Raw genomic sequence first — 19,854 nt, 5'->3', positions numbered from 1 at the left:
TGAGGTGGAAAACAACCAAGGATGAGGCTGAAAGTGCCACCTCAACCCTGTAAGAGCCTCAGAGAAGAAAGGAGAATCCTTCCATTCCCTGAAGAAAGAAGCCCTCCTAGCTGAGGCTGCACGGGAGTCTCCCTTCATGCTCGTCCATACGGCCATCAAAGTATGTATGGTGTCTGTCCAGATACTAGCCAATGTGTGCGAGGGATGAACCTGAGTCATGGTTGGATATATATGCGTTTCTAAAGGTTAGAAAATAAGATATCTTTATATATATATATATATATATATATAATTTATTTATTTATTTATATGTTTCTAAAGTTTCTTAAGTTTAGGTACTTGACCCTAAAACACACCTAATGTTTCGTACCTGATGTTTCTGATAACCATGACCTGAGTTCCCTCCAATGCCTCTGTGCATCTGGCTCTCCAGATATGCCAGGTTGCTATGCTCGCCCATATCTCCCAAGAGGTATCCAGAGAGGCATGTATTGCTGCAAAAGGAAGGTGTGGTACCACATCCAAAGAACAGGACTCAACCGGATGACGTCGAATCGAAATGGCCCGAGAACAGTCATGTCTCTCATAAAAGACCTGAGGCCCAGTAAGAGAAAGCTAAGCCATTGAGCCCCATGTCATAAAGAATGGGGAGTGCACAAAGTGACTGAAAATCTTGGCTACCCCCCATCCAAATCATCCTCGCCTGTCTGCAATCCCATAAGCAATGCTGAATCGTCTCCAAACGAGGAGGCAACGAGGGCAAGTAGGGTCGGCTCCGAATCTCTATTTCCAAAGATTCACTACAATCCCACCATGGATAGAAAGCCGAAAGAAAAGAGTGGTCTTTCTATTCCTATGGGATTTTCAGAGTCTTCTCTAGAAGCACCTCTGCAAATCTGCAGTGATATCAAATGCCTCCCAATGAGGAACTCTGAAGGTCTCCAACCTCTACTACTGAGCTGGAATCTCCTGGCATTTTTGATCGTGTAGCGAAAGAAGGGGATGCTCTTCTCTCGATGCCCTGCGTCAATCCACTCCCACTCTCCAGGGTCCCACTGCAAATACCTAATGGGAACTCCCCCGTAGAGCCAAAGTCTCCAAGATCCAGTGGAGAGAAACCGGGGGTTTGGGTCAAGGAACCACTGTGAATCTGATCCCTGCTCCAAAAGACCTACAACCCTGATAGGTTGAAAGGCAGACTCAAGCAAGATGTCCTCTGTGGACCTGAACAATCTACCACCATCATGCACATAAAAAACTAAGGCATCTCCATGTGCATCTCGAAAGGCCAAAACCTGAAGAGGAATACCCCCTCTCGTAAAAGCACCTGCCCAAGTTGAGCAAGTGAGAGGCATATCATTTGTGTCTACCCAATCCACTGGAAGGGCTGCCTCAATCTGCAAGATCCTCCCTGCACTCCCTCTGAGATGTCATGTCAAATGAGATTTAGTCTCCTCTGGAAGCCTCGGGAAAGCTTTCCATGACCCCAGAGATGAGGCAGGTCCCCTCTCCCATCTTGACCACTGCATGTAGTGTGAAGCACCAAGTGGTCTGCCAAGATCATCCAATATACTGTCATTCCACATGACCAGTTGCCTATCAATCTCTTCATGAGAGGAAGGGGAATCCTCCTAAGAGTGCTCCTGAAGCTGGCCCATGCTTTCAGGATGGCAACCATGAGAGGGGACGAAGGAGACCTGAGGTGTGCTACGGTGAAGATCCATCTAATACTGCCCATCCAGTCTCCTCTTGAAGAAGGTGTGCAAGTTTGTATGCTGCTAATAAAAAATTCCTTCCACGGCTCCTGCCCTGGCATAAGTCCCCGCACCACCATCTTGCAAAGTAAAGCTTTGCACTTGGAATTCATAATCAGTGATACTAGACTTCATACATATGAATTGTTGTTGCAATATCCATATTAATAAAACGATACATGCCGTAATGAGACTGTATTTCAAATGAAATTTTTAAAACTATAATAGATACAATTATCATCTATCAAGGGTTAGCATGAATGCCATGGAATCATATATGAACAATTCAAAACATTGCATGACATCGTATGTTATTCTTTTCTTGCAATAAAAGAGCTCGAGACAACACACCAATCTAAGTGGTAGTAGGCTTGTTTTTGCAAGCGTATCTTCTCTCACAAGGTTAAGGATTCAATACCAAATGCATTAAAAACAATAGAAATGAAAGAGCCTTTTGTATCGTAGGTCGATGAATAATGATGTCTAGATATTTATAAAATGAGGATGTGGAGGAGGTATAGTGATGCTTCTGTGGGCTTCAACAGAACGCAAGAAAAGGAGAGACAGCCTAAGTGCGGAAGTCATTTCTACAGTGACGATGTTTTGGCACGAAAATACGAGAGTTTCGTAAGAAGCGAATGGGATGCAAGGTGTTTGAGGAGCACATCATACACATTGTAGATACAATGCAGGTCATTGGTGCCTAAACCAGCCCGGTGTTGCTGTACGTTTAACCGCTGGAGCCACGTTGGTCCTTCTAATTGATAACATCTTCGACATTGTGTACCCAAGCCGTTTCTCCTTTGTTTAAGGGGACTCTAACATAGTTAATGTCGTCGTCTTTGCAGCTAGTTGATCTAAGCTGTGTACCCCTTTCACTTTTTGTAGGCCATTTCTTAGGTTAGAGAGCATCGCCTCTTGGGCATGCATCTCCGAAGGTGTTGGTAGGGTTGTTACTCTATGAACTTTAGGGTGTAGGCTAAAGCTTGTGAGGTAGGGTTGTTACTCTATGAACTTTAGGGTGTAGGCTAAAGCTTGTGAAGACTCGAGACTAGTAATCACCTGAATGGCCTGATGTTGTTGCCTCTAATGTTCCCACCAATCGTGACACCATAGCTCATGTTCTTTGCTCCAATGGCAATGATCAAATGTGTGCATCTGCAACCGCTTCTTGTTGTTGCTCTGCAAGGAGTCTTCTTTGTTCTCATTGTTTCTTCCTTCGCAGATGTTGCAAAAGTGTCTTCCGTTGCCGATTTGATACCGTGCCAGTGCTTTCCTCGACCCGCTCTCTATTCCTTGTGCCTTGACCTAGCTTTTCGGCTTTCCTGTCTCGCAACCTCTGTCTACTTCTCTTGCAAGCCATGGCAAGCTGCATGTTGCCATTGACGCCATGGCCACGATTAGTCCATAATAGACCCAGAGAAGCTAGCTGGTGAGGCAAGCAAAGAATAGAAGACAACTTGCCCTAAAGAAGGCAATGGCAAACCAAAGTCTACACAAGGTCTCACACGTCGAGGTGTGTGCGGGTTGCAGGGCGGGAGCAGGTTGCAGGTGCTTAATCTTCCAAGATTTAATAGGCGAGAGGTGTGAAAATTTGAAATTCGTGGGAGTAGTGAAATTTCAGCCGTTGGTTTTTCCCTCTCCGGCGATGCACGTCAGTAGAATTGGATATCCCAAACAAGTGCAATGTGGCCTAAAATGCTTCAAAACACAAATAGGCCAAAGGGCACACTATCGGGTTTGATGTTGTGTATGCACACTATCGGGTTTGATGCTGTGTATTATTTAATGCAATGACCTTTAGCATGCTCATGAGCCATATAGCCCCCTTCATGAAATTCTGATCTACATAGAGGGCCAAGTTGTGACCCAAAAGCATTGTCAAGGGAGTGGTCACTGATGACGTTTACTTGGCTTGGATTGCCATATAGGTATACTAGTAAAATTCTGCTCACCAGCAGGTTTCCCCAGGATGGAAGATGCTGCTCGTGTGGAAAGCTCTGACAACTGAATGTGAAACTTGTGCCTGGCATTGGCCATAAAACCCCTGCATAATACATGACATGCAGTTGACTCATTACCTCAGCTACAGTCAGCCAGAGAACACCAATCTGAAGAAACGGATTGCCCAAGAAGCAAACGAAGATTGGGAGTGAGGTCTACTCCTATCTTTGCTTCAGGGAACAACAACAGAGAAAGGTGCCCATTCGATAGCTCGCCAAATCTTTGTGCGTAGGCACTTCGAAAAGGTGTGATGGGAAGATTGATCCCTTAACCCTCATTTCATCGCTCAGTCAGTTTGAGAACTATTTTTTAGTTGTTTACGTGGAGGAAACTCTTGGCCTTGATTCTTTTATCAGGTGAAGCAGTTACCTGGTGGCATAAGTGGGGCACAGATCATTGATATAGTTTGAGAACTTGCCAAGTACAACTGGGAAATCTTCATCAAAGACATCTGATCCAGAATTTTGCCTCCCCAAGGCTTAGTTATTTCATCTGACACAGACACCCAGTGATTCCACAAACCGCTACACAAATTGCTTCACTCGGGTAGCCATCAAGTTACAGGATGAGGAGAACAAGAAGTTGCCCCACTGCTTCAGATCGGATATTCATTACTATGATGCAGCCTACAAACTTGCTTAGAGATTTGAGCTCATGAGCAAGGGTTTAGGACCCAAAGCCCCTCTCAGTAAGAAGTCCCAAGAGTCCAATCACCAAGGGGTTAGTAAGCCCAATGGCAGACTAGACAATGCAGCCCTAGTATATAGTAAGTATGGTGGTTTCCTCATAAGCAGTGGCATGACAAAGAATGCCTTTATCATCACTGCTATGAGCTAGGTCATGACAAACGGCGTTGTCCTATCTCCATAGTGCTATGCTCTCTTGGATGAGATATTATTGATGCATATGCCAGTGGACGGTGTTTATGCTTGAGTCATTTGGCACTTATTGGCATTTTGGATTGCCATTGCAGTTGGCATTTTCTTTTGGGCTAGATTTGCTCATATGGATGCATAGTATATGCACATGAGTTAGATGCATCTTTTGATGCTTTGAGCTTTGAGTTTTGGTGATATTTCACTCTATTGTGGCATACACATTTGGTGCACCTGGTATTTGGTGTGATTCTCTCTTGCAGGCACTAGCATTTGGGATTTTGCTTTATTTGCATCAGTTAGGACAATTATCACAAAATCACTTCCAGCGGGACCTTTTGTAGCTTCAGGTGTAGTGGCTGCACCATGATGGTGGTAGAAACTCATTAAAAGGAGGGCAGTCAGGGCATCCAATTTAGTTTGGCTCTGTTCATGTTTGGACACCACCTCCACACAGTTATCACCTCCAGATGTTCCAGTTAAAGATGTTACAATCTCCTTGCTGTTTTTCCTTCCATCCTTTACTCTCTCTCTAGCTCTCTCTCACTCTCTCACTCTACGCAGTACTAGGGCCCAGGACAATTGCGGGCTGGATTCCCCCGAAGGATTTTATTACTTGAGAGAAGAAGGAATACATAGTTCAGCGTAGAGCTGTGTCATACAAATTCAAACGTGAATCAATTTTTACAAGAGCTTCAAGCTCATTCCAGAATGGCAACATGCCACTTGTCTAAAATCTAGACTAAGTCCTATTACATGCCTCTAAGGGCAATTTCTAGGATCTTCGTAGCACTTGGTCACGCTGGTGGCCTCTACAATACTTGCTACGCTCCAAATTGCTTGGGTCTTTAGCCCCTCATAGTACCTGCAACAATTAATTAAAGCGCACCACCATGGCACCCATTAATTGTTAGCGCTTTGCATGCAAATGATAAACTGTGGACTAATCCTAGTCACAGGTGGGCGTCCCCACTAAACAAACATGTGAACAAAACATAAAACACAATTCTTGGTTGACCGAAGTCAACCCTCATGGTCGTAATTCAGGAGCTTTGACCCATGGTCGTGGCGCCTTAATTATGGCCAAGTCTCTCCAACCGAAGCTAGCACATCTCTCCAACCGAAGCTGGCACAGCTTGGTTAACTGTAGTTAACCCTCTTGGCGCATGCCAAGTCTCGTTGATCGAAGTCAACAGTCTCTGACTGTAGTCAGCTCTGTGATTCTCTGGTTAACTGCAGTTAACCCTCTTGGTAATAAACTAAGTCTCCTCGACCGAAATCAGGCTTACTTGACTCGAGTCAAGTATCTTTGACCGTAGTCAATTCTTTGACCATTAAAAGAACTCTTTGACCATAATTAACACATATGAAAACTCTTTAATTATGATTAGATAAATGGTCAACTGTACTTTGACCTAGGATATTTACATTGTGGTGACATCTCCTCGGCTTCTATTCAATGGACCTCAACTGAAGAGCTTTCTTGTAAACATCCAAAAGTTGTGGATGATCGGACAACATGTCTTCATCCATCCACTTGGCATCCAATGCCGTATAATTCTTGAATTTTACAAGATACCTATAAAACTCCTTGCCTTGAGGGCCTTTGCGTACAGTATGGTACACAATCTGCTCTGGCTGAAGGACCTCCTCCAGCTCATCCACTTCTGGTGGATCCTCTGATATTGGCTCTGTAGGCTCTGGCCTCTGAAATTTCTTTAGAAGACTCACATGGAATGCATTGTGAGTCCTCCAATGTCCTGGCAATGCCAACTTGTATGCAACCTCATTTATTCTTTCTGTAACCCTAAAAGGGCCATAGTACTTGGAAGTTAACTTTGCATACACGTTCTGTTTGCCTTTAAACTTGTGGAGCCTAGCTTCTCGAACTTCAAAAGTACCCAATCCCCTTCCTTGAGATCTAACTGTCTCCTATGCTTATCTGCAGCTCTTTTATGCTTTTCTTGAGACCTTTCAATTGCTGTCCAGACTTGGCTGAAAGCTGTTTGGAGGTCTCTCACAAACTGATCAGCTGCATCTTTGGTCTTTAGTATAGGTGGCAGAATCACCTTCCCATAGATGACCTCAAAGGGGGCTTTCCCTGTAGAGCTGTGTACTGTATTATTGTAAGCAAACTCTACCAATGGTAGGTACTTTTCCCAGTCTGAACCTTGGTCGCCCACGTAGCATTTCAGCATATCCAATGCTGTAGAATTTGCTACTTCACTTTGACCATCTGTCTGGGGATGGAAAGAAGAAAAATTCAGATTCGTCCCCATATTATCAAACAAAGCTCTCCAGAATAGACTGGTCATTCTGGGATCTCGATCATTGACAATGGACTTGGGCATACCATGGTGCTTAAAGGTCTGTGCCATGAAAAGCTTAGCCATATGTCTTTAGAAAGTGCTTTCCTTGTAATTTAGGTGGAGTGGCAACAAAACGAGGCAAAGTTGTTGAATCTATCAATGATAGTCCAAATCCCATCATTCCCTGACTTTGATCTTGGCAAATAAAAAATGAAGTCCATTGTAATACTTTCCCACGGTGCCTGAGGCACGGGAAGAGGTATAAGTAGGCCAGGTGCCTTTCGTCTATCATACTTCACTTTTTGACATGTAAGGCATTCAGTAACAAACTGATGTATATATTTCCACATCTCTGGCCAAAAGAAATACCTCTCTAGTGCTTGAGTTGTTGTTGTAATTCCTTTATGTCCAGCATGGGGAGGTGCATGGCATTCCTCCAAAATCTTTTTCCTCATCTCTTGAGTGATGCATAGGCAGTCATTTTCATTAGATACCCATCTTTCAGGGAATAGTGATTGGTGGACTGCCCCTCTTGCATTTGCTGTAAAATCTCATGAAAATCTGCATCATTAGCATATTGCTCTCTCATGTCTTCTAGGTCCTGATGATAAGCAATAGTCACATTGTTGACCTGAATGGCAACATGCCACTTGTCTAAAATCTAGACTAAGTCCTATTACATGCCTCTAAGGGCAATTTCTGGGGTCTTTGTAGCACTTGGTCACGCGGGTGGCCCTCGAAATACTTGCTACGTTTCAAATTGCTTGGGTCTTTAGCCCCTCATAGTACCATGGCACCCATTAATTGTTAGCGCTTTGCATGCAAATGATAAACTAATCCTAGTCACAGGTGGGTGTGCCCACTGAACAAGCATGTGAACAAAACATAGAACACAATTCTTGGTCGATCAAAGTCAACCCTCTTGGTCGTAATTAAGGAGCTTTGACCCATGGTCGTGGCGCCTTAATTATGGCCAAGTCTCTCCAATCGAAGCTGGCACATCTCTCCAACCGAAGCTGGCACAACTTGGTTAACTGTAGTTAACCCTCTTGGCGCATGCCAAGTCTCGTTGATCGAAGTCAACTCTCTCTGATCGTAGTCAGCTCTGTGGTTCTTTGGTTAACCGCAGTTAACCCTCTTGGTAATAAACCAAGTCTCCGCGATCGAAATCAGGCTTACTTGACGAGAGTCAAGTATCTTTGACCATTCTTTGATCATTAAAATAACTCTTTGACCATAATTAACACATATGAAAACTCTTTAATTATGATTAGATAAATGGTTAATTGTACTTTGACTTAGGATATTTTCATTGTGGTGACAGATGTCCTCATGTGATGCCCAGAGCAGAGGTGCAAAGTCACAGTTCTCTTTGAACGTGGCAGTTTGAAGGATTTGATTGATGATAGGCAAAATACTAGGTGACTTCGCAAAATACTAGGCATCGATCAAGTCATTTTCACTATATTTTGGTTTTAAAATTCTAGGTGAGAGACTTATGCAACCAGGTCGAGGCGTCTGATTTAGAATGTGATGTCAATTAAGCTGAGGTATCTAGTCTATGGGTTGATAAATTTTTTAGGATCGTGCATGTGCACGCCACGTGTCACACTAGGATTTTATTTGACTCAGGGTTCTACCAAACCCTCTCATTCTTTGTATTGTCAAGTGCGTGCAATCCATTTCAATCTATGCTTCACTCTATGCTCTCTCCTCTCCATTTCACTTCAAGTGGTATTAGATGCACCCTCCCAAATGCATTCCCATGTCAAGTTCACACGCCTTTGGATTGATCTGATAGAAACCACATGAGCATCTCGAGGCCAGACCAGGGACCGCGTTGCTTCTATAGCCTTCTACAAGCTCTATGGACATTTGCACAGTAGTTGGGGTTTCATTCGAGTGGCACACATCTCGATGTGATTTTCAAAACGTGTCATGAAAGGTTTCACTCATTCGGTTCTACAGCCTATACAGAACCCTAACAGCTGGTGAACATAAGAAATTTGCAAAAGAGCTCCGTTCATGGGTCATTTTCACCTCAGGTGACCTTGTTTCATCTCCATGTGCAACTGACGATGGTATGCTCTACAATATGGACCAACAAAATCCATCAAAGATTATTGAAATAGGGTGCAAGCGTTGGTACACCAGAATAATGTTAAAATTATGAATTGAAGTGGCTATAAGGATCCTCACCTTGCTACCTTGGCCATTCTTTATACCATGGCTTAGAAATTGAGCACAAACTCATGATACAAATTGTAAACACATATTCACTTCACTCCTACCATGAACACATAAAAAAGGACTATGAGCTTCAAGCCTAGGATCTACTATACTTACATGAAACTATAACCAAAGGAATAATATTGTACATTGCTTTTGATAGGATAGGACTCTTCAATACTATACTAGCTCTAAAAAACTCCACCTAACTTCCCACATTATAATAACCATTGATAGCCATGAATTCATCATATAACACTTCCAATGAAACTTGAGAAAGTCCATGTTTCTAGTGACAGTATATCATTCAAAAGCGAGTCAAATTGGCACATTCTCATAATATATGCAGCTATTATTAGATCAAGGACCCATGCATTTTGAAACATTTGTTATTTGATCCCTCAACATTGACATGTCTCTTAACTACAAACTATAATGACTACATTAAGATTAATGCACCCACACAAAATTGCCAAGCAGACATACAGGAAGATTACATGCCGTTTTTATGGTAAGATGGGCCACTACGAGAATGAATGCAGGAAGAAAAAGCACAATCAAGGTAAAAAACATCATTGTCTCAGCTTTGGACGAGTCATGAGCCACGGAGGATCTCCTACCTCTTTTTGCTAGTGGTTCATGGAGGGCTTCCCCATTGGTCCTTGTATGGAGTAGATGAAGAGGGATGCACATATCATTGTTGCATATCAGGAGTTCAGTGGATGATGACACATTTCTTACGGACATGCTCTTAGGTTAGGGGGCCTGCAAATACTTACTTAAGATCATTTCTTCGGTGAGGCACATATAGTGAGTGTTAACTTTGGGGCTGGTACCCGGATTTCAAATGGGAGACATGCCCTCCACATCAAGGCAATATTGTATACTTGGTGATTGGGGAGACGGTTGTACGTCAGGAGATTCAAGATACCCAGTTGCCCTCGGGGACGGCCGTTTTACGAGCAAAATCTTCTGAGCATCCGAGCGAAGGGAAAAAAAGCTTCCAACTATGTAAACTATGGCAAAAATGGATTGGAAGAAAACATAGTTTCACTTAGAAATATGTCAAATATTACAGGAATGCCTATTTATACACAAACCTTTACGTGAATATTTGAGAGACAGTGAATAACATAATGGGATGGCTTTTGAACAACCCACATATAGAGTAGATTTCTCTATGAAAATTCCCTAATGATCCTTCTTACAACTTTTAATTAATAGGGGATGACATTGAAAACCCTCTCTCAACCTATCTTCATGAAAGGGTTTCTGCAACAAAACCTCATTGAAGCAAGCCATCCAAGGTAGTTTCGCCAGCGAGTCATTCAACCACTCAAATTGATCGGAAAATGCCATTTTAGCACATCTATTGAGTTATATTCTGCAAAATCTTGCATATAAATTCTCAAATCTTACATGTATTTTATGAGAGTAGATATATAAGCCCAAGTTAATACTTATTTATTGTTATTTTTACTTCTTAAGAAACATATCGATAAATGTCTTATTATTTATTCTATAAAAACACTAGAAAGCTCTTGTCATATTGATATAATTTGTTTAATAAGTAATTTTTATATGTATTATATTATTACATTGAGAATAATTGTGAGGGATGTTTCTTATAGAAATTATTTTTGAACACTCTTTTTAGATAATAACAGGGGTACAAAGGATGTCTATGAACAAGAAAATATGAATGAGTGACTATGCTATATATTTTTATATGACAAAGGGATCTAGTTCTAGTGAAAATAAAAGTGTAAAAACCATGTTTCCTAAAGAAATACCATTTTTTAAATCTCTTGAAAAACACACTCGGATAAACCTGCTCATAGGTTTTTGCTCGTACGAATGATGCATCCGTTGCCCTCTTGGTAGAGCGCCCTTTGAGTATTTGAGAGGACAGTGTGTGGGAGACTGTAGCCAGCATCATAGTTTGGCACATTTGGGCAGCCAGCTGCAGCCTGTGATAAGGCAACAACAGACAGTTGTCACCTCGTCAACATATGGCTGAACATCATATAAACCTTGCGGTTGATCTGAGAGCAAGGTGTAGAGCACTTCAGGGAGACCAGTGAGGGCCATCAGCTTTTCTGCAGGCTTCGTGGTGCAGCTAATTTCTACATTCTCATGGATCGAGGAGTCCGTTGGTTGTGTTGTCCACCACACTGGCTATTGGCACCTACTCTTGGCATAAGTAGTGATCCGGATACTGGAGAAGCAGGCTGCAAGGTAGCTGGTTTCTCTTCTTGTAAGACCCTCACATGTAGCTGATCTTGTAGCACGTTTTCAAAGTGTGTTATAGAAAGTTATTTTCTGACGAAAGACTGCTTGTGGAGCCGCTTCAAATATTGTAAAGGAAGATGTTTGGTATGTTAGCTTCTGATGTGAAATAGAATGATGCAGCATCCTCTAAGTCTTACTATGGAAGAGTGTATGCAAAAACTTGGAATGGTCACCTCCCCATCTGTAAGCTCCCATATGAGGAGAGCATGGGGGAGGTAGACCTGGAGAGAATGGGGCTGCCACATGGGCAGCACATGAGCTGTCATGTGGGCAGCACAAAGCTATGGAATCCAGGTGCCAAGGAGGGCTTGGCAGAGGCTGTACAATGGCGAAACAGGGCGCAATTGGAGGCGCAGCATGGTGACCTGCTTGGGCAGGCTTGTGTGCAGGGTTAGTTCCTGCAGCAGGTCCTGAACATGGCGCGGACCTGTACGGCTGCATGGCGGGGGTCTATGGGCAGGTATGCAGTCTGCAACAGGGTCTCCAGCAGCAACAAAAGGGCAGCCTAGCAGCAGCCCAAAAGGGCCTGGCTAGGGCCCTTATATAGGGATGGTTGGACCAGCCAACCAGGTCGGCCAGCAAGCAGACTGGTCGGCCAGGATGAGGCTGACTGGTCGGTCCATTCAAGGGGGCCTTGTGCCCTATAAAAGGAGGGCTTCCATGCCCTCATAACACATCACCTGGAGCAGCCAAAAGTCAGCAGATTGGAGCAGCAGTAAGACCTACCTTGGGCCTATCTTCTAGAGGTGAAGGAGGTACATCATAGCCTGCAGACAAAGCTGAGAAAGGGCTGCCCACCTAGGCTGGCTTCTGGACAACAAGGTGGGAGGGATCTAGACAGAGAGTCTACATATGCTTGAGGTGTAGCATGCGGGCTCAGAGATCTAGAAGTGCTTGACATTTAGTAGGAGAACCTTTTGGTATTGTATCCTGTCCTACTTTGTGGACGGACGGAAATATAAAGTGTTGCTTCTATATTTGTCTCTGAGCATTGTCTATTTACAAGCTTGCACATCTTTGCACATTAAGTTAAGAAGTCTGTGATTCCACACCCCACACCACACTGTGTGAGCTCTAGGGCAATACAATCAGTCTTCTGTTGTGCGTACCCTCTATTGGGTCATTTCTAACATGGTATCAAAGCCCAAGTAGGAGGCTCACAGGTGTGGGAGCTTGAAGGTAGGGACCTCGCTGAAGGACGACCCTGATTCAGAAGCTCTTGGGAATCGACTTCCATGATTGGAGCACAGTGCCCTTGCGAGAAGGAGGGTGACTTAGGTTCAGTCAGGTGCGTTCAGAGTTCTAGTCTACTGAATATTGAGTTTAAAACTTCGCTGTGTGGTATAATAGCAGAGATGTCGACCGCTACAGCCTCTTCAGCCCCTGCTCTCCCTTCCTCCTTCCCCAGTTTTCTCTCATTCACTATCCCTTACTTCGGAGAGTCTAGGAAATTGGACGGGACCAACTACCCGAACTGGAAGGCGAAGATCCGGAGTCATTTAGTGGCTCGGAAGCTATGGAAACTGACAACAGGAGTGGAGGCGACGCCGGAGGACATGGTGGACAGGCAAGGGAAGATACTCATGGCAGTAGACAGAGAGGAGCTTGAAGCTTGGGAAGACAGAGATGCCCATGCTCTGGCATTGATCATAGGGACTACGGCGGACTCTGTTCTTCCTCATATCTAGATGGTCGAGACGTCATTAGAGGCATGGGTCACTTTGAAGGATCTGTACGAGACGGACAATACCTCCCGGATTTTGCTTCTTCAACATCAGCTATACAATCTTGATATGGAAGAGGGAGATTCGGTACACATCCACTTGATGAAGGTCAAGGTGGTGAGGGATCAACATGCACCAGTTGGTCAAAAGGTGGACTCATGCCATTTGGCCTTGATTGGTACTGAGGAGGCTACCTCGGAGTTTCAAGAGCTTTGTTACGACCGTGACAGCAGGACAGAGGACTAAACCTCTGACGTTTGAGGAGTTGTGTCCATTACTGCTACAGAGGAGGAAGCTAGGGAGAAGCTCTACAACAACGACAAAGACGATAAGGCGTTGCTGGCGAAGGATTACGCTGGCAAAGGTAAGGGCAAACCTAACGGTGGCAAGTCCAAGAAAGACAACTCTGATGATGAAGACACTTCCAAGAGGAAGTAGAGAAAGTGCTTCTATTGCGACATGCCTAGACATTATGTGGTAATCGAAGAGTTGTTTCTGTTGACATCACCGAGTGTTACCGAGGTCAGATATGTTGACCAAGAAACTACAGTGAGGATGTTGAAATAGAGATGTGGGTCAACGAGGAGTCAAATGCCTTTGTGAAGGTGACGGACAGCATGGAGTGCTTGGTACCCTCCAGGTGTGTGGCTGTTGACACTGACACGAGGGTGGATTCCATGGAGGGCCCTTGGGTCTCATGGTCAGATGGATGCTGTACTTCAGAAGGAGACAGTTACACAGGCTTTTGGTGGGTGCCTCGATGAGGTGCATAGTTTGCTTTCAAAGCAAGCACACAGGCAGTACAACGGTCTGGTATGTACTTGATCTTTAGCATTTGAGCCTTTATAGCATGCTGTGGAGAGACTCTGCCCTTCATTTGTCTCAGGTGATACGAGATTGGAAGGAATTGGTCTTCTTCGAAGGCAGAAGGGGAAGTATTGGTGCTTCTTCAAATCTTGGACGCAGATTGTTGGAAGATAATGGACAAAGAGCACTGAAGCCAGAAGAGTACATGCTTGAGAACTCAGCGAGAGTTCATGGTCTAGGTTATCTGGAGATATTCATTGGTTGCAGACCTTGCCAAAGGAAGGATGGGTTGAAACATACCCTCAGAGCATGGTGCCTGGAAGATTCTAGGTTGTTCACTCGTTATGAGGGGGACACTTGGAAGATCGTGACGGCTGGATTGCTCGAGTTTGAAGGCAGGAACATGATTGAAGATGGTGGTGCCAGGAGGTGCTACCAAAGATGGACAAATGTACTAGAATGGTGTACGGAAGTGGAACTAGACCTGGTGGAGCAAGAGCCACTGGATGAAAAGCCAGGAAAAGATTTCGACATCAAAATGTTTCAAAGGACTACGACTCGGGAGTCAGTGGAGCATCATCATCGACGTGTTGGCATTGGGCCTCGATGTGTCGGTGAGAGGGGGTGTTGGAATGGTCACCTCCCCATCTGTAAGCCCCCATATGAGAAGAGCATGGGGGAGGTAGACCTGGAGAGAATGGGGCTGCCACATGGGCAGCACATGAGTTGTCATGTGGGCAGCACAAAGCTATGGAATGCCAAGGAAGGGCTTGGCAGAGGTTGTACAATGGCGAAACAGGGTGCAATTGGAGGCGCAGCATGGCAACCTGCTTGGGCAGGCTTGTGCATAGGGTTAGTGCCTGCAGCAGGTCCTGAACATGGCGCGGACCTGTACGGCTGCAGTACGGCTGCATGGCGGGGGTCTATGGGCAGGTATGCAGCCTGCAACAGGGTCTCCAGCAGCAACAAAAGGGCAGCCTAGCAGCAGCCCAAAAGGGCCTGGCTAGGGCCCTTATGTAGGGATGGTTGGATCAGCCAACCAGGTCGGCCAGTCTGGTCGGCCAGGATGAGGCTGACTGGTCGGTCCATTCAAGGGGGCCTTGTGCCCTATAAAAGGAGGGCTTCCATGCCCTCATAACACATCACCTAGAGCAGCCAAAAGTCAGCAGATTGGAGCAGCAATAAGACCTACCTTGGGCCTATCTTCTGGAGGTGAAGGAGTACATCATAGCCTGCAGACAAAGCTGAGAAAGGGCTTCCCACCTAGGCTGGCTTCCGGGCAGCAAGGCGGAAGGGATCTAGACAGAGAGTCTACATATGCTCGAGGTGGAGCACGCGGGCTCAGACATCTAGAAGTGCTTGACATTTAGTAGGAGAACCTTTTGGTATTGTATCCTGTCCTACTTTGTGGACGGACGGAAATATAAAATGTTGCTTCTATATTTGTCTTTGAGCGTTGTCTATTTACTGGCTTGCACATCTTTGCACATTAAGTTAAGAAGTCTGTGATTCCACACCTCACACCACACTGTGTGAGCTCCAGGGCAATACAATCAGTCTTCCGCTGTGCGTACCCTCTGTTGGGTCATTTCTAACAAATTTTTATGCTGCCTCCTTTGTCTCGTGGGTCAGCTGATGGTTCTCTTTTCTCTTGGGCCAACTGCATCTTTCTCTTCGTTCTCCTTTCGAGACAACCTCACTCAACGAATTTTTACTTCTTGTTTCATCTCCATCATTCCATCTTAGATGGATTTTGTATAGTCCGCTTGAAACTCCATCATAGATGTTTCAAGCTTGTGGTCTATAAGGAAGCCATTAGATGGTCCACCTTTTGGATCTTGCGACAATCATACACCATTGAGCATATGAGTTCATACAACCACCGTTGTGGGAGAGAAAGCTGAAATGCCTGTCCACCCGTGAACTGGAGTGGTATTATCTCTAGATTGACTCTAGACACCACTTTTTGAGCTGCCAAAGGATGGCCGACATCAGAAACTAGCTTGCCATCCTGCAAACGAGCAAAGTACTGATGCAAGAGTTCATTACTCTTTTTCATGGAAAAGTTGCTAGAAACAGGCACGCCACAGCAGGCAGTCAGAACAAAAAAGACCAGTGCTCAGCCAAGCTTTGATAAGAGTGTATTTACTCTAGTGGTAGTTTATGAAATAGATAGGTACATATAGATTTGATACGAATGCATTTACTCTAGCCATAGATTATGACCATAGAAAATTACATACATGTATGTGTGTGTAGCCGTACGTATGGATGTTTGATTGCATGGAGGGACACTTGGATGTGTATTTATGCATGGACATACATGTACACGAAGGGTTACTTTGTTTAAATGTCGGTGGGCTAGGTTGGCAAGACTTATTGCATGTGTCTTTCACTGAAATCTGGGTACTTCTACTTTCCGCTATGGTGACTTTCTTATTCTTAAGGATCAATTGATGTTTTGGCTTGTGATTTCTGTTCTCTACAGCATGCAGACATCAATGATGAGAGTGTGCAGTTGAAGACATTACAAACCATTTTGACAATATTTCAATCGCAGCTGCATCCTGAAGACGAGGTAAGCATACATAATTAGTAAGTTACAATTGCATTTTGATTAATATGCAAAGGAGCCTAAGTGCATCGACTACATAAGTGGAACCAAAGCAATATTAAGTGGCCTGAAGGAAATTTTTTGGCATGCCATCGTCTCAAAGTCTTCATCTTCTTGATGCAAATGATGGCAGTTAATAGGTCAAGCTTCTTGTGGATCCTGATCTTGTGATGCCTGCAGCCCCCAGAATTTACAATTAGGTGTGACCCTTCAGACATCATCTGAAGTAGTTTTGGTCAAGTTCTGCTCATGAATGACGAGTCTTTTAGTTTAAGCTGCAGAACTTCATTGCATCAGGCCTCATAGTGGATCTGAACTTGTAATACCCTAGTAACTGCTATCATATTTAAGGTCCATTTGAAAGCCTTCATGTACTTTCTGAGAAAGGTCCTGGCCAAATGATAATAGAATCAGTTTGTCAGTGTTAAGTCAGTCAGCGGTCAGTGTGAAGTTTTCGTCCAAGTTGCGGTCTGCTGGTATTGCAATAATTCTTTCTATCTTAAATGGTGCGTTGCCCTATTAGCTAGATTTAGATTTAGATGCTCGTTTGGGAGAGACTAAAATGAAATCTTTTAGACTTCACAAGCAGCTGTAGCTTGAATGAAGAGATTTGGACTACTTTTTGATTAGCCTTCTCCTTTAGTGCTAGCCTTCGTCATGGCTGAGTTTGCCCTTCACTCCGGAGTGCCGACAGAAACTCAGTACGAAGACATTATATAAATGGATGCTCAAGTATGTGTGGGTGTGTGGATTTGTTTGTGTGAGAGCATACTTTTATACTATGGTCTACACCCACTGTTGGGCGTTGATGACGTCAGTGGGGATGTCATAGTAGCTAGTCCCTGCTATGCGTGATGGAGTTTATGGTTTTCAATCTTATGAGTGACTATCGTGAGATTGAAACTGCACTATGTTGTGTTTTTAGAGGATGAGTTTGGGAATGTTCTTGGATTCATCTAGGTATATGCTTCTGCCTTATTAGTGGACATGCAAATTTCACCTTGTGAAGTTTTCGTCCAAGTTGCGGTCTGTTGGTATTGTGATAATTCTTTCTATCTTAAATGGTGCGTTGCCCTATCAGCTAGATTTAGATTTAGATGCTCGTTTGGGAGAGACTAAAATGAAATCTTTTAGACTTCACAAGCAGCTGTAGCTTGAATGAAGAGATTTGGACTACTTTTTGATTAGCCTTCTCCTTTAGTGCTAGCCTTCGTCATGGCTGAGTTTGCCCTTTACCTCCGGAGTGCCGACAGAAACTCAGTACGAAGACTTTGTATAAATGGATGCTCAAGTATGTGTGGGTGTGTGGATTTGTATGTGTGAGAGCATACTTTTATACTATGGTCTACACCCACTGTTGGGCGCTGATGATGTCAGTGGGGATGTCATAGTAGCTAGTCCTTGCTATGCTTGATGGAGTTTATGGTTTTCAATCTTATGAGTGACTATCGTGAGATTGAAACTGCACTATGTTGTGTTTTAAGAGGATGAGTTTGGGAATGTTCTTGGATTCATCTAGGTATATGTACTCATTCCATTGTCTAATCAAGGAATTGGATTTGAATAGAGGCAGTATATGTTATACATGTACTTTATCCAGTGAATGGCTTGACAGTTACATAGGATTAAGACATTCATTTGCATAGCCAAATTAGAGGGTTGTGTCTTTCTCTCCATGGTTAATCTTTCCACCTTTAAAACTTCAAGCATCAAGACTTTGGATTGAAGCTTAGAAAGCTTAGAGTGTAAGGGCCGCTGGCTGTGGGTACAAACCTTGAATTAGAATCCATTATATGGCAAAACAAAGCAACATCAATAGTCCATATATGAGAGGAACCCTCAGGGTTACCTCCGAGCCATAGGTTCAGTACCTTGAACCATCTCTAAGATTGAGTCTAGATGACTATGAGATAGCTCGCTTGACAGTAAGAACTTGCGTCCCATACCACAGGCCCTCACCCCGAAGGATGACCTCGTCAGGTCCTCGCTACTCCAAGGCCCACAGGTCCTATGTTAGTAGGAAGTCCTACCCCCAAGACACTCATGAACAGCCCCTGGCTTGTATGTACAAGCCTGGCTCCCCTTTCTTGAGTATCCTACTCCTATTCTAGGAGTTGTCCCTTGAATAGCCTTGCTTCTCCATAATGCATGCTTTTCCTAGATTAGATTTGCTTATCCTAGTCCACGTGAGAAGTTTGAGGCATTTCGTTGTGCCCTGAACTTATCTCCTTTTGGTTATTGATCACTTCCTTGTACATCATCACATTGGCACTGTAGGAGGGTGTTAGAATTATTGGCATATTCTAGGCAGTGACCAATGTAATCCATAAGTGAGTTAGGGGTACTCTTCCCTCACTAGAGGTTTTTTCCCCTAAGCACAGTTAGTGGGTTAGTGTGGTTTTGTCACTTAGACAAAACCACCTCCACACTTTTAGTACTCTCATCTTATCTATTTCAGCTTTGACGTTTTGCTCTCTGCTCTCTTGCATCTTCTCTTGCTCTCATTTTCAACAACTTTCAGGATCCTCTGACGAAGGGGTGGATTTTTGATACAATAGTGAGATTGACAGCCATGTGCACAACACCCTTTTGTGGATGTGACCTACCCGTAGCTGAGTGGGGGAGAGATTCGAGAGATTGTCATGGGGTTCGGATGATCAGGAGCCGTCGGTTCCTCACCAGATCATATAGGCTGAGTTCACTATGACACCATTGCAGATTGATGCCATCTTCCAGACAATGACATATCTATGCAAGGTATGGGCCTTATTTTGATAGAGATTGTCGAGGTTGGCACTAGAGTCATCCAGACGACTAGTTGAGAGCAGGATCATCATAGCATGGTATACACATATCTCCAAATGGTTTTGGTCTCAGGTTAATTCGATGGACCGTCTCCCCCCATTTCAGTATAGTCTAGACTCCCCATCCCTCGAGATCCCACGAGATGAGATCAACCGGTTGGACTTACTTCAGCTATATACATCATAGACTTGGGGAGGGGACCTAGTTTTACCGGGACCACTTCCTGAGGGTATCGGATGATGGACTGATCATCATGTCCCAGTATCTCGAGGACATATCAGTTTCCAATGCGCTGAGGATTGCCATAGGACAGAGGCAAGTCTCGCCTCACCAGTTGAGGATTGAGGCATGGAGGGCCGCATACACCTAGAGAGCAGCGTATTTGCAGGTTATGCACACTGGCAGTAATGGAAATAGAGGAGCACTTCTTATGAAATTTCC

General features: G+C 44.1%; 1 protein-coding gene across 1 annotated transcript in view; it reads left to right on the top strand.

Annotated features, from left to right (window-relative positions):
• The window catches only part of LOC147886702 (ARM repeat superfamily protein), a 296,797-nt gene that overhangs the window by 2,181 nt on the left and 274,762 nt on the right, over window positions 1–19,854 (top strand). Inside the window, exon 3 of the mRNA XM_087395638.1 lies at window positions 16,483–16,572. Coding sequence (XP_087251764.1) covers window positions 16,483–16,572 — 90 coding nt within the window. The remainder of the gene's footprint in view (window positions 1–16,482; window positions 16,573–19,854) is intronic.

This window comes from Dipteris shenzhenensis, chromosome 24 (genome assembly GCF_047967505.1).
Source record: "Dipteris shenzhenensis isolate YYH24624 ecotype China chromosome 24, Dip_SZ_1.0, whole genome shotgun sequence".
NCBI classification, from domain to species: domain Eukaryota; kingdom Viridiplantae; phylum Streptophyta; class Polypodiopsida; order Gleicheniales; family Dipteridaceae; genus Dipteris; species Dipteris shenzhenensis.
The sequence above is the reverse complement of the archived record's forward strand: the minus strand, read 5'-3'. Positions and strand labels throughout refer to the sequence as shown.